General features: G+C 40.2%; 1 protein-coding gene across 5 annotated transcripts in view; it reads right to left on the bottom strand.

The window, feature by feature from the left end:
• Nucleotides 1-16,886, bottom strand: part of JAKMIP2 (janus kinase and microtubule interacting protein 2) — a 236,913-nt gene that overhangs the window by 67,311 nt on the left and 152,716 nt on the right. For all 5 annotated transcript variants that reach the window (XM_072631005.1, XM_072631006.1, XM_072631008.1 and 2 more), the window contains exons 3-5: nt 14,682-15,179; nt 2,299-2,508; nt 997-1,095 (exon numbers count right to left, since the gene is read on the bottom strand). In XM_072631005.1, coding sequence (XP_072487106.1) covers nt 997-1,095; nt 2,299-2,508; nt 14,682-15,179 — 807 coding nt within the window. The remainder of the gene's footprint in view (nt 1-996; nt 1,096-2,298; nt 2,509-14,681; nt 15,180-16,886) is intronic.

The raw sequence follows: 16,886 nt of genomic DNA, 5'->3' as shown, positions 1-16,886 counted from the left end.
TTCCACAGAGCCATCTAGCTGCCATCAACTTCTAAACCTAGCTAGCCTGGTCTGACTAGAACACAGGCACATAACCTGTCAAATTGGAGCCCTTTCTAACTTGATAGCACTAATAATAAGAGTTATTATTTATTTTAAATAAGTATTTCCACTTTAATGTTTACAAACTCTTTATCCATATTACTTCATTTGATTGTCACAACTTTGTGAGGTAGATGCTAATATCTTACCATTTTACTGATTAAGAAATGGAGGCTGAGAGGAGTTAATGGACTTGTCTAGGGTCACAAGGCTGGCAATCATTTGGGGCAGCATTTGATGTCAGGTCTTCCTGACTCAAAGTCCATTGTTCCACTGACTGTGTCACCTAGCTCCCCGGTAGGACCTTGCAGAGCTTGTCTTTCATGGGCACTGTCTTTGGGAGCCTAGGGTCCTATTGCTAACATGATAAGGCATTGATGGCAGGCTATACTAGAGAATTTAAAGGGAAGGAAAATGGAAATCTATTAGCAACTATATCAAATAGAAGGGGATAAACATTTTTCTGCTCTTACAATATGCTAGGCACTGTGCTAACAACTTTACAGATATCATCTCATTTAATCCTCACAACAATCTGAAAGATAGATGCTGTTGTTAGCCCCAATCCGTTGTTGTTGTTCAGTCACGTATGATTCCTCATGTCCTCATTTGAGGTTTTCTTGGCAGAGATATTAGAGTGGTTTGCCATTTCCTTCTCTAGCTCATTTGACAGATGAGGAAACTGAGGCAAACAGGGTCCCACAGTTAGGAAATATCTGAGGCTGGACTCTTTCTGACTCCAGGTCTCGTGTTCAATTCACCTAGCTTCCATACCTAGCTGACTGTTAAGAGACACTGACTCTACAGTGAGGTGAGTGATCGTTTTTGTTTGTTTGTTTGTTTTTGTTTTTTACTATTCAAGCTAATTTGAAGCATCTGAGACCCTAAGAGAAGCAAAACTGGCTTAATACATACCAACTCATTTCTTTCATCTCCAAGCAATGTATTTCTATCCTCCAGCTTCCTTATGGTGGCATTCAACTCAGCTATTCTCTTCTGGTTTCTTCGTAAGTCCTATAAGCAAAATAAAATCAAAACACTTTTCATCAGCCCTCAGGAAAATCAAATCTTTGCTAATTTCTCTTCCCAGAATTGAAGAGTGATAACCACACTTTTTCTTAGTTAGGGAGGAAAAAATGAAAGATCTTTCCTCTATCTCCCTCCACCATTCTCCCATCCAACCAAGGCCAGACAGACATCTGGGAGAAGAAATTCTCTACTATGTCTCTTAGGAAAGGGGGAGTTTTTAGGGCAATTTAAATATGAGGCATTCCTCCCATTGGTGCAGATTACAACCTCTCTCCAGCTTGATAGGCAATCTTTAGGAGTGGTTGTGACCCCCAAATTTCTTACCCTTTGGCTAACTAGCTGATGAAACTTTTTTAGCTTAACTAGGCTGGTCCTCAGATGTCAGACATGCAGACTCCTAGGAACTGCCTGAACTTGGGCTCCATTGCCATAACCTTGGGTACCAAGGTCACTTCCACAGTACTGTGAGGTCTTAGAGTGGACTCAAATTGAGATAGTAAAAACAACGAAAGTTTTAAAAATTTGCATTTGAGTTATTTAGTTTATTACAGGTATTACATAATTTGTAAGATGAACTGACAGATCTCATAGAAAAACAAATCAAACATATACACTCATTTCCATCCCTGCAGTCCCAAATGTAATTTTTCTACTAATGATAGACATTGAAGGAATTTAGTGGATAGTTAAATTGAACTAGAAGATTTTAGGCAGCCATTCCAAAGGTTTCAATCTGTTAATGGCACTTTTTGGAATCAACGAAAGATGATAAATGTTGACCCCTGTAGACTATGAGTCTTTTGACCAACCTCCATTCTGACTGCTCCCACAGAGGAAAATTACCAGTCTTGGCTGGAGGCAAATTCTTTTTCCTCCAACTTCTGATTCTGACCACAGGTTGGAAGCCAGGCAGGTGTGCTGGGGCTAAAACCACAGCTATAGGAGGTAGGAAGAGAGATTTGTGAGTCTCCTGGAGCACTCTAATAGGATGCCAACCAGACTGCTGCTTGGAGTTTAGAAACCCCCATTATCTGGATGCTAGTGGTTTAGGTAGGGGGAAGTAGGATTGATTTTCTCCGAGACGAACTAAGGGGGTGGGGTGGGGAAGAGCCTAACAGGCAAACTGTAGAGTTGGATAGAACAAATAAAAAACGGCACCAGAGTTCATGTCCCTGGGACCAGACTTACAGGGCTGCCGCAGTGGTCAGAGCCGTCTCCAGCTCTTCCTGGAATTTCTCGCTTGGGGCTGCTCATGTTGCACTCAGCCTCCTTCACCAGAAAGAGCTGCTCATCCAAAGCCTCCTTCTGCAGCTGGAGCTTCTGCACATACCCCGTCTGGGTCTCCAGCTCTTTTTCCAGGGAAAAAATGATCCTGTCCTTGGCCTTGATTTCATCCATCTGAATGAAAGGAGAAACAAGTCAAGGTCACAGAGTCACAAGATGACAAACCTGGAAGACTCCTCTGCTGTAACACTCTTATTTTATAGAGGGTAAATTAAGGTACAGATAGAACAGAGGATTTGCCCAAATTCATACAGATAATAAATAAAAAATAATAATAAATAACATAGAAAGTAAGAGACAGACTGAGGACTTGGTCCCAAGTCCTGTGCGTCAAAATCCAGCTTTTCCCACCACATTATGCTTCCCTCCTAGATGATGAAATTACAAGGAAAGCAGCAATGAGATTAACCTGTTTTCCTTGATTACAAATCCTTTTTGCTACTGAATAATGTGGAGCATTTAATGAATAACTTTCATCATTCATGCAAAAGGATTAGACAATAGAGAGACTCTCAGAAATTAACAAGCCTAAATGCTGAATTTTACAGATCAGTAAACTGGCCTAGAGAGGCGAACAGACCCACTGCTTGCAAAGCCAGCACTTGGCCCAAGCTCATGATGCAAGTGGCAAGGCTGAGATTTGATCTTAAATTCAGAATTCTCTCTACTATACAAGTGGACCTTGTATAGTGGGAAGGTTTTTTCAAGAAACTATTAAACCAACTCTTTCGTTTCCTAGATGAGGGAAGAAAACAAGCATTTATTAAGCACCTACTATGTGCTTAATAGCACTGTGTTAAATGCTTCATAAAGATTTTCCCATTGGATAAGGAAGTGAAGATCAGGAAGAGGTAAAGTGAGTGACCCAGGGTCACATAAGTATAACAAGTGGGAAAAGTAGGATCTAGACTCAGGTCTTTTAACATTAACTCTACGTTCTGTTTCAGGAAGTACATCTTAATTAGATGTAGGAGAAGGACTTAAAACCAGCCACAACAAGGTAGCTCATATAGATATGTGAATGTGTGTTTAAAGTGCTGTTTGCTTGTATATATGTGTGTTGTGGAGGGAAGGATGATGCATCTGGCTGTAATAATACTATGACATAAAGGGAGAAGTGTGGCACAGTACACAGGACTGTTGGATTTGGAATCATAAAACCTTGGTTGGAATTCTAGTCCTGCCAGGTATTGGCTGTATGACCTTGGGCAAGTGTCTTAACCTGTCTGCCTCTCTGTTTTCTCTTCTATAATCCCTCCCACCACTTTTTTAGATTGTCCCTGTGATTTCACTGGTACGTTGTTTTGTTGTTGTTCAGGCATTTCACTCTTGGACAACTTTCTTTGACCCCATTTGGGGTTTCTTTGGCAAAGATACCGGAGTGGTTTACCATTTCCTTCTCTAGCTCATTTATAGATGAGGAAACTGAGGCAAACAGGGTTAAGTGACTTGCCCAGGGTCATATAACTAGTAAGTGTCTGAGGCTGGATTTGAAACAAGTTTTCCTGACTCTGAGACCACGTCTTTATCTCCTGCACTAGAGGCAGATGGAAGCAGAGTAGTAAGAGTGCTGGGCAAGGAATCAGGAAAATCTGATTTCAAAATCTGGCCTCAGATACTTATTAGCTATGCATGCCTGGGCAAATTACTTAACCTCAGTGTGCCTCAGTTTCCTCAGCTATAAAATGGGGATAATAACAGTAAGGTCATTGTGAGGATTGAATGAAATGATACTTGTCAAAAGCACTTAGAACAGTGTTGGGCACATATATAAATGTTTATGCCCTTCCCTACACCTTGCTGCCTCTCATCTACAATAAGGGATAATAATGCATGTACAACTGACCTCACCTGGTTATGAAGATCAAGTGAGATAGAAGGGAAAAATCCTTTACAAACTCTATAAGGTTATGTAAATGTTAACAATAAGATTGTGAACTCCCCATTAGATTGTGAACTCCTTGAGAGCAGGGACCGTCTTTTGACTTTATTTGTATTTTCGGTGCTAAGCATAGAGCCTGGCACATAGTAGGTGTTTACTAAATGTTTATTGACTGGCAGTAATAATTGGCATTTTAATGTTAAAAAATGTTGAAATGATTATTATCATTATGTATCATTAATTATATATTATCATATGTCTGTATCATCATTATATTATCATTATGCAAAACAGTTCTTTCTTATGAATATCACCCTCCTCAACCTTTTGAAATTTGTCTCAGTGCTTTCTTATTTGGCACCTCCTAATTGGCAAGATCTTAGCTATGCCCAGTGTCTGATAATTATGAATACATGATGTGTGTCATGCAAAGGGCATCAGTCTCATAGTAAAAAATTAGGCTGGCAGCCTGGCTCTGACACTTACTGGTGATCAGGCATCTGAGAAGTGTAGTACATTGGGCTTGGAGTCAGGAAGATCTGAGTTCAGGTCTGCCTTATTAGCTATGGGATCCTGGGTGAGTCATTTAATCACTGTGCGCCCCAGCTTCCTCAGTCTCTAAAATGGGACAATAATAGTATCTACTCCTAGGATTGTTGTGAGGGTGAAATGAGATCATAAAGTCCTGAGCACAGTGTCTGGCCCATAACAGATACTTAGTAAGTATTTGTTTTCCTTACTTCCTATGTGTCTGTGGAGGGGCAGCTAGGTGGTGCAATGGATAGAGCACCAGTGCAGGAGTCAGGAGGACCTGAGTTCAAATCCCGCCTCAGACACTTGACACTCACTACCTGTGTGACCTTGGGCAAGTCACTTAACCCCAGTTGCCTCATCCTGGGTCATCTCCAGTCATCCTGATGAATATCTGGTCACTGGACCCAGATGGCTCAGGAGGAGAAATGAGGCTGGTGACCTGCACAGCCCACCCTCACTCAAAACAAAGTCAAGTGCAAGTCATGTCATTATTTCTCTGATGGCATGGTCTTCTTCGGCAATGAAGGATGAACACACACGTGTCTGTGGCCAAATCACCTCATCTCTTTGAGTCTCATTTTCATTGTTGGTCAAACAGAAATAGTATTAATTGAGTGCAATGCTGTATAAGCATAGTGTCAGTATTGTGGTTAGACAAACTGTCTCAAGGAAGACCTGCCTCAGGAATATTTTCCAAATTCAACTTCAAATATATGTTGCCTGTATGATTCTGGACAAGCCACTTGCTTCTCAGTGTCCTTGGCCACTCTCAAGTTAGTGGTAGATCTCCATTGGTAGACAGCATTTCCTCACTGGGAGTTCCCTTCACTGATAAAATCACAAATTCAGAAAAAAAATCTGTTTACTCACAACATCCCAGCAATGTTATTAAACACACACACACACACACACACACACACACACACACACTGTAAAATTTAAAAACACTATAGAAACGTTAACCATTGTTATTAGAACTAAGGAAGGTATAGATTGATTAGAGTCACATTCTCAAGCTGAGGTAGCTTAATATGACTCTAGACCCCACAAAAATTCCCCATCCTGAGAATCTGATGGAAGGTCATGACCCATGTCCCAGAAGAACCAAAGCTTACCAACAACTTTAGTATCAACACCCCAAAGTTGGGATAGAGTTAGCTCCTATAAGGGTACATGGGGTGGGTTCCAGATGACCTGGCTCATTGGTATATAGCAGCAGTTGAGGAACATAGATTTGTGATTTGTCCTGCATTCTCAAAGAGGACCATGACATCAGGGAGGTGGTGACATTACTTGCAATTGACTTTGATTTGAGGGAGGGCTGTGCAAAGTCACCAGCCTCACTTTCCCCTCCAGAGCCATCTGGCTCCAGTGCACAGGAAGAAATTCTGGAATCCATCAAAACCAATGGTCTCATTTTACAGAGAGGCTAACACGTCTGGCTAGTGTAAATGACTTTCCCAAGGGCATACAGGTAGTAAGTGATCAAGACATGATTTGAACTCAAGTCTTCTAATTTAAAACTTCTCTGCTTTTCCCATTGTACTAGACTGCAGTATCAGAGGGTTATTTGTATGTGATAGATCCCTATACCTTGACAGGAAACTAGGTCCCAGGGGGCTAAAATAACTTGTCCCAGGACACATGGATCATAGCAGAGCTGTCCCTCAAACCCTAGTTATTTTGAATTAAACCCAGGGCTCTTCTTATTATATCACACTCCTGTCTTTCATAAAAAAAATTCAATGTTTTCCATTATTTTCTAGACACAAAGCATAGTAATTCCATTATACCTTTTGCATATTAATATCTATTAGGCACTGTCTGAGTCTGAGTCACTTTTATCTGTCCCCTAACTCTGCTGCTGCTACACGATTTCAGGTCCTCATAACCTCTAGTGTGGATTACTATAAATTATTATAAATATTACAAATATTGACCTGCCGCTTTGACTTCCTCTTCCTCCTCTTTAATCCTTCTTGCAAACATCTGACAAAAGAATCTTCCTGTTCACAGTTCAGACCATATAACTCTCCTGCTCAAAAGCCTCCCTTTCGCCCTTTGGAATGGGCCTTCCTGACTCAGAGGCCAAGTCACTATCACTACCTTATCTCTACACTACCTTATCTCTCATGTACAATAAGGGAGAATAATGCATGCATTATTAGCCTCACATAGATGTACAGACCAAATGAGATAGATTATATAAAGCATTTTGTAAACTCTACAGGGGTCTGTCAAGGTCACCCATTAGACTAAACTCTTCTATTTGATCATAGGTTCAAAACTGGAAAGGACAATTTCTTAGTCTGGCATTACATATTCCTCCCCTTCACAGATTCTCTATTCCAGCCAAATTAGACTCTTCATTCTCAGTTTCAATCCAATTTCTAGTTCCTCCATGAATTTGCAGAGACCTGGAAAAATACTTGAGCAGCTAGGTGCTGCAGTGGAGTCAGGAAGGTTCACCTTTCTGAGTTCAAATCCAGGCTCAGACATTTACTAGCTATGTGACCTTAGTTAAGTCACTTAACCCTGTTTGCCTCAGTTTCCTCATCTATAAAATGATCTGGAGAAGGAAATGGCAAACCACTCCAGTACTTTTGCCAAGAAAACCCTAAATGGGGTCATGATGAGTTGGATATAACTGAAAAACAACTGAACATCAACCAGACACACTTGCCACATTCTGTCTATTGAAATCCTTCTCTTTCTTGAAGGTTTAACCTCAGGCCTCTTTCCTCTGTTCAGTTTATTCAATTAATCAAATTTTCAAGTGCCTAGTAAGACAAATACTGTATTAGGTAGAGGGAATAAAAAAAAAGAAACTTTAAAAGTGTCTCTGCCCTCAAGAAGCTTGTATTTAATTGCAAATGGAGTTGACACTCTCCATGAAGTCTTCCATGATCTTCCCCAGCCAAAAGTGCTTTCTTTCTCTTCTGATTTTTCCAGACTACTTTACTGGACTGTCTCCTCTACTGCTGTCACATTCAATCTTGTATCAAACTTATTTACAAATAAGTCATATGTCCACTATTAGATGATAAGCTCCTTGAAGGCAGGACTTGTCTCATTTTTCATGATGCGTCCCCTTCATGACCTTGTGCATAATGTCATTGTAGTATCATAGACTTAGAGCTGGAAGGGACATCAAGGTTTATTGATTCCGTTATCCTCATTTAACAGATAAAGAAACTGAGGCAAAGAGGCTGAATGAGTTGTCCAAGATTACACAGTTTAAAATATCTATTGAACTGAAACAAAATTTATATAATTGGGAGCTGGCCTCATGCTTTAAGACCTCATAGGGCCACATTTGGGGCCTGGATGGTACATTAAATGAGGCCCTTCTGACTTAAAAGAATGTATATTCTTTAATGTATCACTAACTCCCAGGTGGCACGTGGGCACTGGAAACCAAAAAAAGACAATGTTGGTCTTATTTGAATCACACATTCATTTGGCAGAATGGTGACTTTGTGGTTTCATTTACAGTTTTCCATGACCTTGTTACTTTATATTTAAATATTTATTGGTATATGTGTGTGTTCATCCTTCATTGCCAAAGAAGACCATGTCATCAGAGAAATAATGACATGACTTGCACTTGACTTTGTTTTTTTTTTTTTGAGTGAGGGAGGGCTGTGCAGATCAATAGCCTCACTTGTCCTCCAGAGCCATCTGAATCCAGTGACCACATATTCATCAGGATGACTGGAGATGACCCAGGATGAGGCAATTGGGGTTAAGTGACTTACTCAAGGTCATGTAGCTAGTGAGTGTCAAGTGTCTAAGGTGAGATTTGAACTCAGGTCACATTGTACACTCAGGTAAAACACCTCTGCAATATTCCTTAATACAGGAAGTATTTTGATAATGCCCATCAAAGGATAATCTGAGAACCAGTCAGATCATGGATAAAGAAAGAGGAAATAATGTGTTCTTCCTCCCCTCACCCTTACCCCTTTCTGTGAAAATAGGTATTATAAAGCAGATATACGGATTATGGACTTGGAGTCAGGAGATCGAGGCTATGATCTCAGCTCTCCCTCTTACTAGCTACATAACCATAAGCAAGCCACTTTTATTGTTACAGTGCAGAGAGAACTGGCTCTTGAGCCATTCAACTTGGGATGAAGTCCTGCCTCTAATGTTGACTATTTGTGGGACCTTGAGCAAATCATTTGATCTTTCTGTGCCTCAGTTTCCTCATTTGTAAAATGAGAGGTTTGACCAGATGAACTGAGTTCCTTTGTAGCTCTTAACCGATGATCTTATGATCTTAAATCCTTCTCTGGGCTTCAGTTTCCTTCACTGTAAAATGAGATCAGAATATGTCATCTCTAAAACTTTTTCCAGTTTGAGCAATCTTTGATTCTAAACTCTAACAAACTTTAAAAAAATGCAAATTTGCCTTCTTTTAAAATGGGCACTTCTAGGTCCTGTTTAAATTAAAAAAAAAAAGAATTCCTGAAGTATAATATTTGGGGTTTTGAACTTTTGACTACTACAGATAATTTATTACTACTATTATTATTATTAATTGATGATAACAGTTAATATGTATATATGTGTGTATGTATGCATACACACACACACATATATACAGAGATGGAGAGAGAGAGGGAGAGTGCTAGCTCTCACTATTTGCCAAGCACTAAGTGCTTTATAATTATCTCATTTTATCATCCCAACAACCCTGAAAAGTAGGTGTTATCATAATTATCATTTTATAGATAGGGAAACGCAGGCAAAAAGAAGTTAAATGACTTGCCCAGGGTCACACAGTTAGTAAGTGTCTGAGGCTAGATTTGAACTCAACTCATCCTGACTCCAGGGCTAGTGTTCTACCATCACCGAGATTATGAAAATGATGATGATGATGATGATGTTAATAATAATAATCTCGTCCAGCTCCCTAATTGTGAGAATGATGACCATGAGATTCAGAAAAATGGCATATCCAGGGTCATGGTACTAAAGGGTTCTCAAAAAATCATCTAATCCAGGAGTGGAAAACCTGCAGCCTCAAGGCCACACATGGCCCTCTAGGTTCTCAAGTGTGGTCCTTTGACTGAATCCAAACTTCACAGAACCACAGGTTTCCTACCCCTGACAACCTTTTCATTTTATAGATGAGGAAAATGAGGCTTAGAGAAATTCAGTGGCTTGCTCAATGTCAAAAAGGTAGTGAGTGCCAAAGGTAGTATTCGAACCCAGAACCTCTGGCTGCAGAGGCTGTATTCTTTCCAATCTACCATGCAATTAGGTTTTCTGATTCCATACCCAACAATCTCCATACTCTACCCTAGCTTTAAAATTCTGTAGCACTTTAAAAATTGGTCCATTATTTCAATTGATCTTCACATAGGTCAGTAGGACAGACATTACGATTCCCATGTTCCATATACCAAGACATGCTGGGGGCTCAGTGGGATGACTTCATGATTAAGAAATGGCAATCAGGATTTGATTCTGCCACCACTAAATCATTTTGCTTGACACATATTATTATTCCAGTGGAATGGACAACCAGCTCCCCAGGATTCTATCAGAGGTACCAGGAAGGTCCCTGAGTCCTTAAGTCCTTCCCCTACTCACTGGTTGGTGCCGTAGATTCCATTCTGGGGGTTTCATTCTCTTAGATCAACTTAGTTCTCTCTTCATACTCAAATGCCAGAGAGAAAGAAGGGGGACGGGTAATACTTTAAGGTTTATTTATCATTTGCACAAATGTAAAAGTGATTGTAGGGACTGGATTAAATAATTTGTAAGATCTCTTCTAGCTCTAAATGTGAGATCCTATGTGAGAGAGAAGAAAAGAAGGCAACACCCTGTGTGGTGGGTATATGAATCACAGAATGAGGAGAGTGGGGCAGACAGATACAAATTTTGACTTCTATAGGCCTGGGCTTGTCTTTAGGGATCATGAAAGAAACACCCCCAGCTTTGATTTAAAAAAGAAAAGAAATTGTGATAAGGGAACAGTTTCTATATAAAAGGAAGCTGGAGTATCTGTCCCATGGTGTCATGTGCCAATAGGAAGAAGTCAGCAGAAAGAAATGCTTGAAATGGCAGATCCAGGGCAGGATCCACTCGTAGATAAGACCTTGAGAGAGCCAACCATTGAACATTGCTTCCTCCTTGCTTCTACTTACCTGACACTTTCAGAGCTCATGTCCTGCACTCCTTTCTATAAACCAATGCCATGGCTTTGGGAGTGTTAGCAATTGTATTCAATGGAATTGTGAAAAGAGTAGTTAGAAAAAGAAATCATAGCTGTCAAGCTGGAAGGGACTTCAGAGGTCACCTGGGTCAACCCCCTAGTTTTGTTTTGTTTTGTTTTGAGATTAAGAAACTTGTACCCAAAGAGGCCAAGGGAATTGCCCAAGGTAAGTTCAGTAGTGAGGAGAAGAGTTAAGATTTAGACCAAGGTTTCTCACTCCAAATCCAGTACTCTTTCTACTATACCAAAAAAACAAAAACAAAAATATACACAATAAAATGAAATAAAATAAAATGAAATAAAAACAATGTTCAAAAATTGTGGTTCATCTCAGAACACAGTAGGTAGGACATACTTGGGTCAAAAAAAGCAGATTGGCTCCATGGTAACTAGACTTATTTCATAACTTCTTAGCTCTACAGTATCAGTTGCCTGGGTGTTCCCTCAGACCAATTAGAGAACCCAGCTGCTCCATGACTTAGGAGATTGCCTTTATGAGTGGTTGTGGCCAAAAAAAAACCTCTTTGGGGTCCCCACTTTGGAATGAGCCTCTCTGCACTTAGCTGGGCTAGTCTTTGGATGGAGGACTCATGGTCTGTCACTGAACCTGTCTAGACAAACATTCCAGCCTGGTAGGGCCTGCCACAGTTAGCATCCCACTGCAATGAACTTAGAGATACCAGGGTCTCCTCCTTGCCACAGTAAGGCATTCCAGGAGGACATCAAGAGAGGAAACTGATAATAGTAACTTTATGGATTTCAAATGTCAATCCGATAGAGCACCTAATTACCATCTTGAGTACAGGTCTTTGAAATTCCTTTTTTAAAATCTATAGATGTCACCTAAGATATAGGTTTTCTAAAGAAACCAACAAGTTGGGAAGATTGTAAAGTACATTCTGATGACTGAGGGTAATTTTGATTTTACTCTAATTTGGGGTTTCACATGCTAAAACACTCTGGTGCTGGGTGCTTAAAGAGCCTTTTTTCAAGGTTATCATGGGGTGCTGTGACTTTGTCAAATAAAGGTAAACAACCCATGTGTCCCTTTCTTGGTGAATCAAATTAGCAGGAAAGAGCATCTCTTTAGGAGTATAGCTAAGTCTAGAAAATATACTACCAGATGGATGACTTTTAAAGATTCTTTTGCTTTCAATATGGCCTCCATCTTGGAAGTTTCTTTGGGGAAGGCAGTTTCTATTTTTAAATGATTTAAGCTTATATATTTTTGGATTCTGCTTTTAAGTGTGAGTCTTTGGACAGCTGACCAGAAAAATCTACTTACAACATTCCCAGAGGCATTTTGAAAGTCATAGGAATGACCCTTAAAAATAATCCAACTGTAATAACTCACAAAGAAAAATGATTTGGGAAGAGATAGCTATTTAATTATAGTTCCAATTTCTAAAGTGCTTTAAGGTAAATAAAACGCTTCATGTTTTTGCAGCAGCCTTGTGAATTAGGTAAAAAGATAAAAGTATTAGTATTTGTAATTAGGTCTAACAAATGTATATTATCCCCATATTGCAGATGAGGAAACAGAGGCTCAGAGAAAAGGAGTGACCTTTTCTCAGGGTCATATAATAAATGGCAAGACTGGAATTCAAACCTCCCTCTCCTGAGTCCACATTCAGAGCTCTTTGCTCTCTCTGTTTAGACAACTGCTTATAGACACATGTGGGCCAGAAGGAATCAATTTATAAATACTCGTAGAAATATGCTTGATGAGAAGCTTCATGGTACATGGAAATGGAGCTAGATGGTGCTGAAGTTTTATCTCATCCATTTACTAGCTAGGTAACTGAGCAACTTAAATTCACTGCTCTAGACCTTGATTTCCTTATCTGCAAAATGGGACTAATAACTCCTTTATTAGATATCTCACAGGGTAGAGGAAAGCAAATCACAAACCTTAAAGGCTTTATAATAATGTGTTCATAGGGTCATAGGGTCATGGATTCATAAGACTTTAGGGATCATAACTCTAAAAAGGGGCCATCCAGTCCAGCTCCTTCATTTTACAGATGAGTGAACTGAAGCCGGTGGAGGTTAAGGGAGTCCAAGGCCACAGAAGTAATCACTTTCAAAGGCAAGATATGAACTGAAACTTCTGACTGCAGAGCTAGTGCTGCTGCTGCTGTCCTATCTACCTCATTTTGAGTGGGTTGGAAACTGAAACCCAGAATGAAAGGGAGTTGACCAAGGTCATACGTTTAATAGGTAGCTGGGTGGTACAGTGGATAGAGCACCAGGCCTGGAGTCAGGAAGACTCATCTTCATGGGCTCAAATCCAGCCTCAGATACTCACTAACTGTGTGATGCTGGGTGAGTCACTTAACCCTGTTTGCCTCAGTTCCTCATCTGTAAAATGTGCTGGAGCAGGAAATGGCAAACCACTCCAGGACCCTTGATAAAAAATGGGTCACAAAGAGTTGGATATGACTTCAATGATGGAATAACAAGATTTGAACTCAGGTCTTCTTGCCTCTTGTTTGTTGTTATTTGATTGTTTTTCTTCTTCCATTATGGCTACAATTTCTATTTAGGATAATTGTCCCTTTGTAAACTTTTAAGCATCATAGAAATGTGAACTCTTAGTATAATTAAGCATTGATAGAGCACAGTTTTCCAGGACAGAAAGGTGAAATCAAAGGACTTAAATTTCACAGACCCAATTCTGGTGTGTACTGTGTATACATGTGTGTGTTGTATGTATCCATGTGTGTGATGTGTATACATATGGTATGTGGGATGTGTGTGGCATGTGTATGTGTATGATATGTGTATGTGAGTGGCATGTATATGTGTATGGTGGGTGTATGTGTGTGGTGTATGTATGTGTGTGGTATATGTATGGATGTGTATATGTGTGCAATATGTGTGTATGTGTGCGATATGTGTGTATGTGTCTGGTGTGTGTGATATATGATGTGCATAATGTGTGTATGTGTGTGGCGTATATGTATGTGTGTGATGTATGTGGCATGTGTATTGTGTGATGTGTGTATGTGAGTGGTGTGTATATGTGTGTGGTATGTGCATATGTGTGTGGTGTGTGTATATGTGTGGTATGTGTATGTGTGTGTGGTGTGTATATGTGTGTGATTTGTATATGTGAGTGGTGTGTATATGTGTGTTGTGTGTGGTATGCATACATGTGTGATGTGTATATGTGTGGCAAGTGTGTATGTGTGACATGTGTACATGTATGGTGTGATGAATGTGGCATGTGTATGTGTGTTGTGTGATATATGTGCATGTGTATGTTGTGTATATGTATATGTGTGACATGTGTATATGCATGGTATGTGATGGGTATGTATATGTGTGGTGTGTGCATGTATGTGCTGTGTATATGTGAGTGGTGTATATGTATGTGATGTGTGTATGTATGTGGTGTGTGTATGTGTGTAATGTGTGTATGTGTATGATGTATGCATGTGTGTTTGGTATGATGTGTGTGTGGTATGTGGTATGTATATGTGTGTGTATGTATTATATTTCATGCGATTGCCTTGTGTTTCAGGGAAAGTTGTCAATTCACCAGGCAAGAGGCAGGGATTGAGAGGGAGATAGGGAGACATGTTTCCCAGTGATCTCAGAATAACAGCATTCCCTCAGTCCCTGCCCAGTAGTTCTACTAACCAGCCTCCGGATGTCCCGCTCACATTCCCATTTGATCTTGGAGATGGCTTCCTGGTGGGACTGGTGCTCACTTCGCAGATCCCCTGCCTTGATTTTGTCAGCCTGAATCATATTGTTCAGTGCCTCATCCACCTGCTTTTTGGCTGACTTGAGGTCAGTGATCTCCTGTAGAAGCTTGAGGCGTTCTGAGTCAAAGAGTTTCCGGGCCTCCTCACGGGCCTCAATGGTCAACGCTGTCCTTACTTTGTCACTGCTGCCATCCCGAAGGGCAAACAGGGCTGACTTGAGCCTCTGGATCTCCCCATCACGTACTTTGACCGTCCGTGCCATTTCCTGCTCATGCTGCTTGATCAGGTTCTCCCGAACGGCCTGCAGTTCCTTCATTTTTTCCTCATGGAGTTTGGCCTTGAGCTCTGTGACCAGGACTGTATGTTTGCGCTGCTCTAATTCACGTATCCGTTTGGTTTCTTGGGTTTTCTCTCTTTCGAGCTTTGCCACCTAAAGCACAAAAAGAAAAAAAAAATAAGAGAACATTCACAGAACACTTTAAGGTGTGCAAGATTCTTTATATAATTTATCTTATCTGATCCTCACAGCAATCCATGAGCTTGACTCTATTTTGATCATCATTTTACAGATGACGAAACTGATGGCTACAGTGTCTGAGGCTGGATTTGAACTCTTCTTCTTTCCCCACTCACTTCTTCCTTTGCCTCTTCCCCTGGCCCCAGACCATTACAAATTCATCCAGGAGGGTCAGGAGGTTAGAAATCCTTCCCTCCTTTACTTCCCTTTCCCTCTCCCTTTCCTTTCTCTCCAGTCTCAGATCACCTAGAACTCATGAGGGCTACATGAGTAGTCTCATCTAAGCCATGTGAGATAGGAATCACCAATTCCTTTTACAGAGACAGAAGTCCATTAGGCCTTACCAACTGCCCTGCCACTGATTCCTATTGTTCTTCAGACAATAGGTCTTACCATCTGTCTTGCATCTATGTCTAACTTACTAATATAACCTTAGAACTCCTATAATTTGCCATAAACTCTTAGGATGTCCAGGCTTTAGTATCCATCATACAGTTGGACTTTCTTTTATGTTTCGACTCACTCAGTTATAGAGCTAATACCTTGACAGCAAAGATTGTTGTGCTTTTTCTATTTGCATTCCTGGTGCTTAGCACAATTCTTGGCACAAACTAAACCCTTAATAAATGTTCTTCCTTCCTTCCTTTCTTCCTTCCTTCCTTCCTTCCTTCCTTCCTTCCTTCCTTCCTTCCTTCCTTCCTTCCTTCCTCCCTTCCTTCCTTCCTTTCTTCCTTCCTTCTCTCCCTCCCTCTGTTCTTTCTCTTTTTCTTGCTTTCTCCCCTTTTCTTTCATTCTCTTTCTTTTCTCTCCTTCTTTCCTTGCTTCCTTTCATTCATGCCAAAGTATCCTTCTTTCCATTTCACTACATTTGGCAATAAATGCTAAAGATAACACAAAGAGCTTTGAAAAGAACTGTATTATGGACAAAAGGAAGATCAAAGAAGTAATTTAGCCATAGCCTGGGGTAGAAGAGTCAACTACAAGAAATGATTGAGAGTAGGTTTATTCAACTCTTATTTTGTTACTGCTATTTTTTCCAAATGAATGTTCTCTGGTTGACAGGAATAAAAAAAATAATTAACAGGGAGTTGAAAGTCTAAATAGAAAGAATTCTAAAGCCGTGCTTATCTATTCTCAATGAATCTAAGTCTATAGACAAATTATATCCCAAGATGCCAGAAGAACTTGTTGATGTGATTTTCTGAGCATCTTTCATTTGTCTTTGAAAGCTCTTCTGGAACAAATGGCATCACAGAACTGAAGGTAATCATTTGCCTCAATTTCCATTAAAGATCAGTAAGCTTGTCTCCCATTCCTGGAAAAATGGCAGAACACACTAGGGAAGGGATGATTTGTGAATATTTTACAAAGGAAATACCCACTAAACTCCAACAGGGATTCATCAGGAACAGACCATGTCAGATTAAATTAATTTCTTTTTCAACAAGGCTAATAGCCTGGTAGAGTGGAATGCCATAGACATAGTGTGACTGGCTTTCAGCAAGATGTTTTTCATAGATGCTCTTGCTGGGGTGATTGACAAGTTGGAGAGATATGGGACAAGTGAAAGTAAAGAGGAATGGGTGTGGAACTCATTGAATGACTGGACCCAAATATTAG

The sequence above is a fragment of the Notamacropus eugenii genome, chromosome 1, assembly GCF_028372415.1.
Source record: "Notamacropus eugenii isolate mMacEug1 chromosome 1, mMacEug1.pri_v2, whole genome shotgun sequence".
NCBI classification, from domain to species: domain Eukaryota; kingdom Metazoa; phylum Chordata; class Mammalia; order Diprotodontia; family Macropodidae; genus Notamacropus; species Notamacropus eugenii.
Note: the sequence above shows the minus strand (reverse complement) of the source record. Positions and strands in the feature narration are given on the sequence as shown.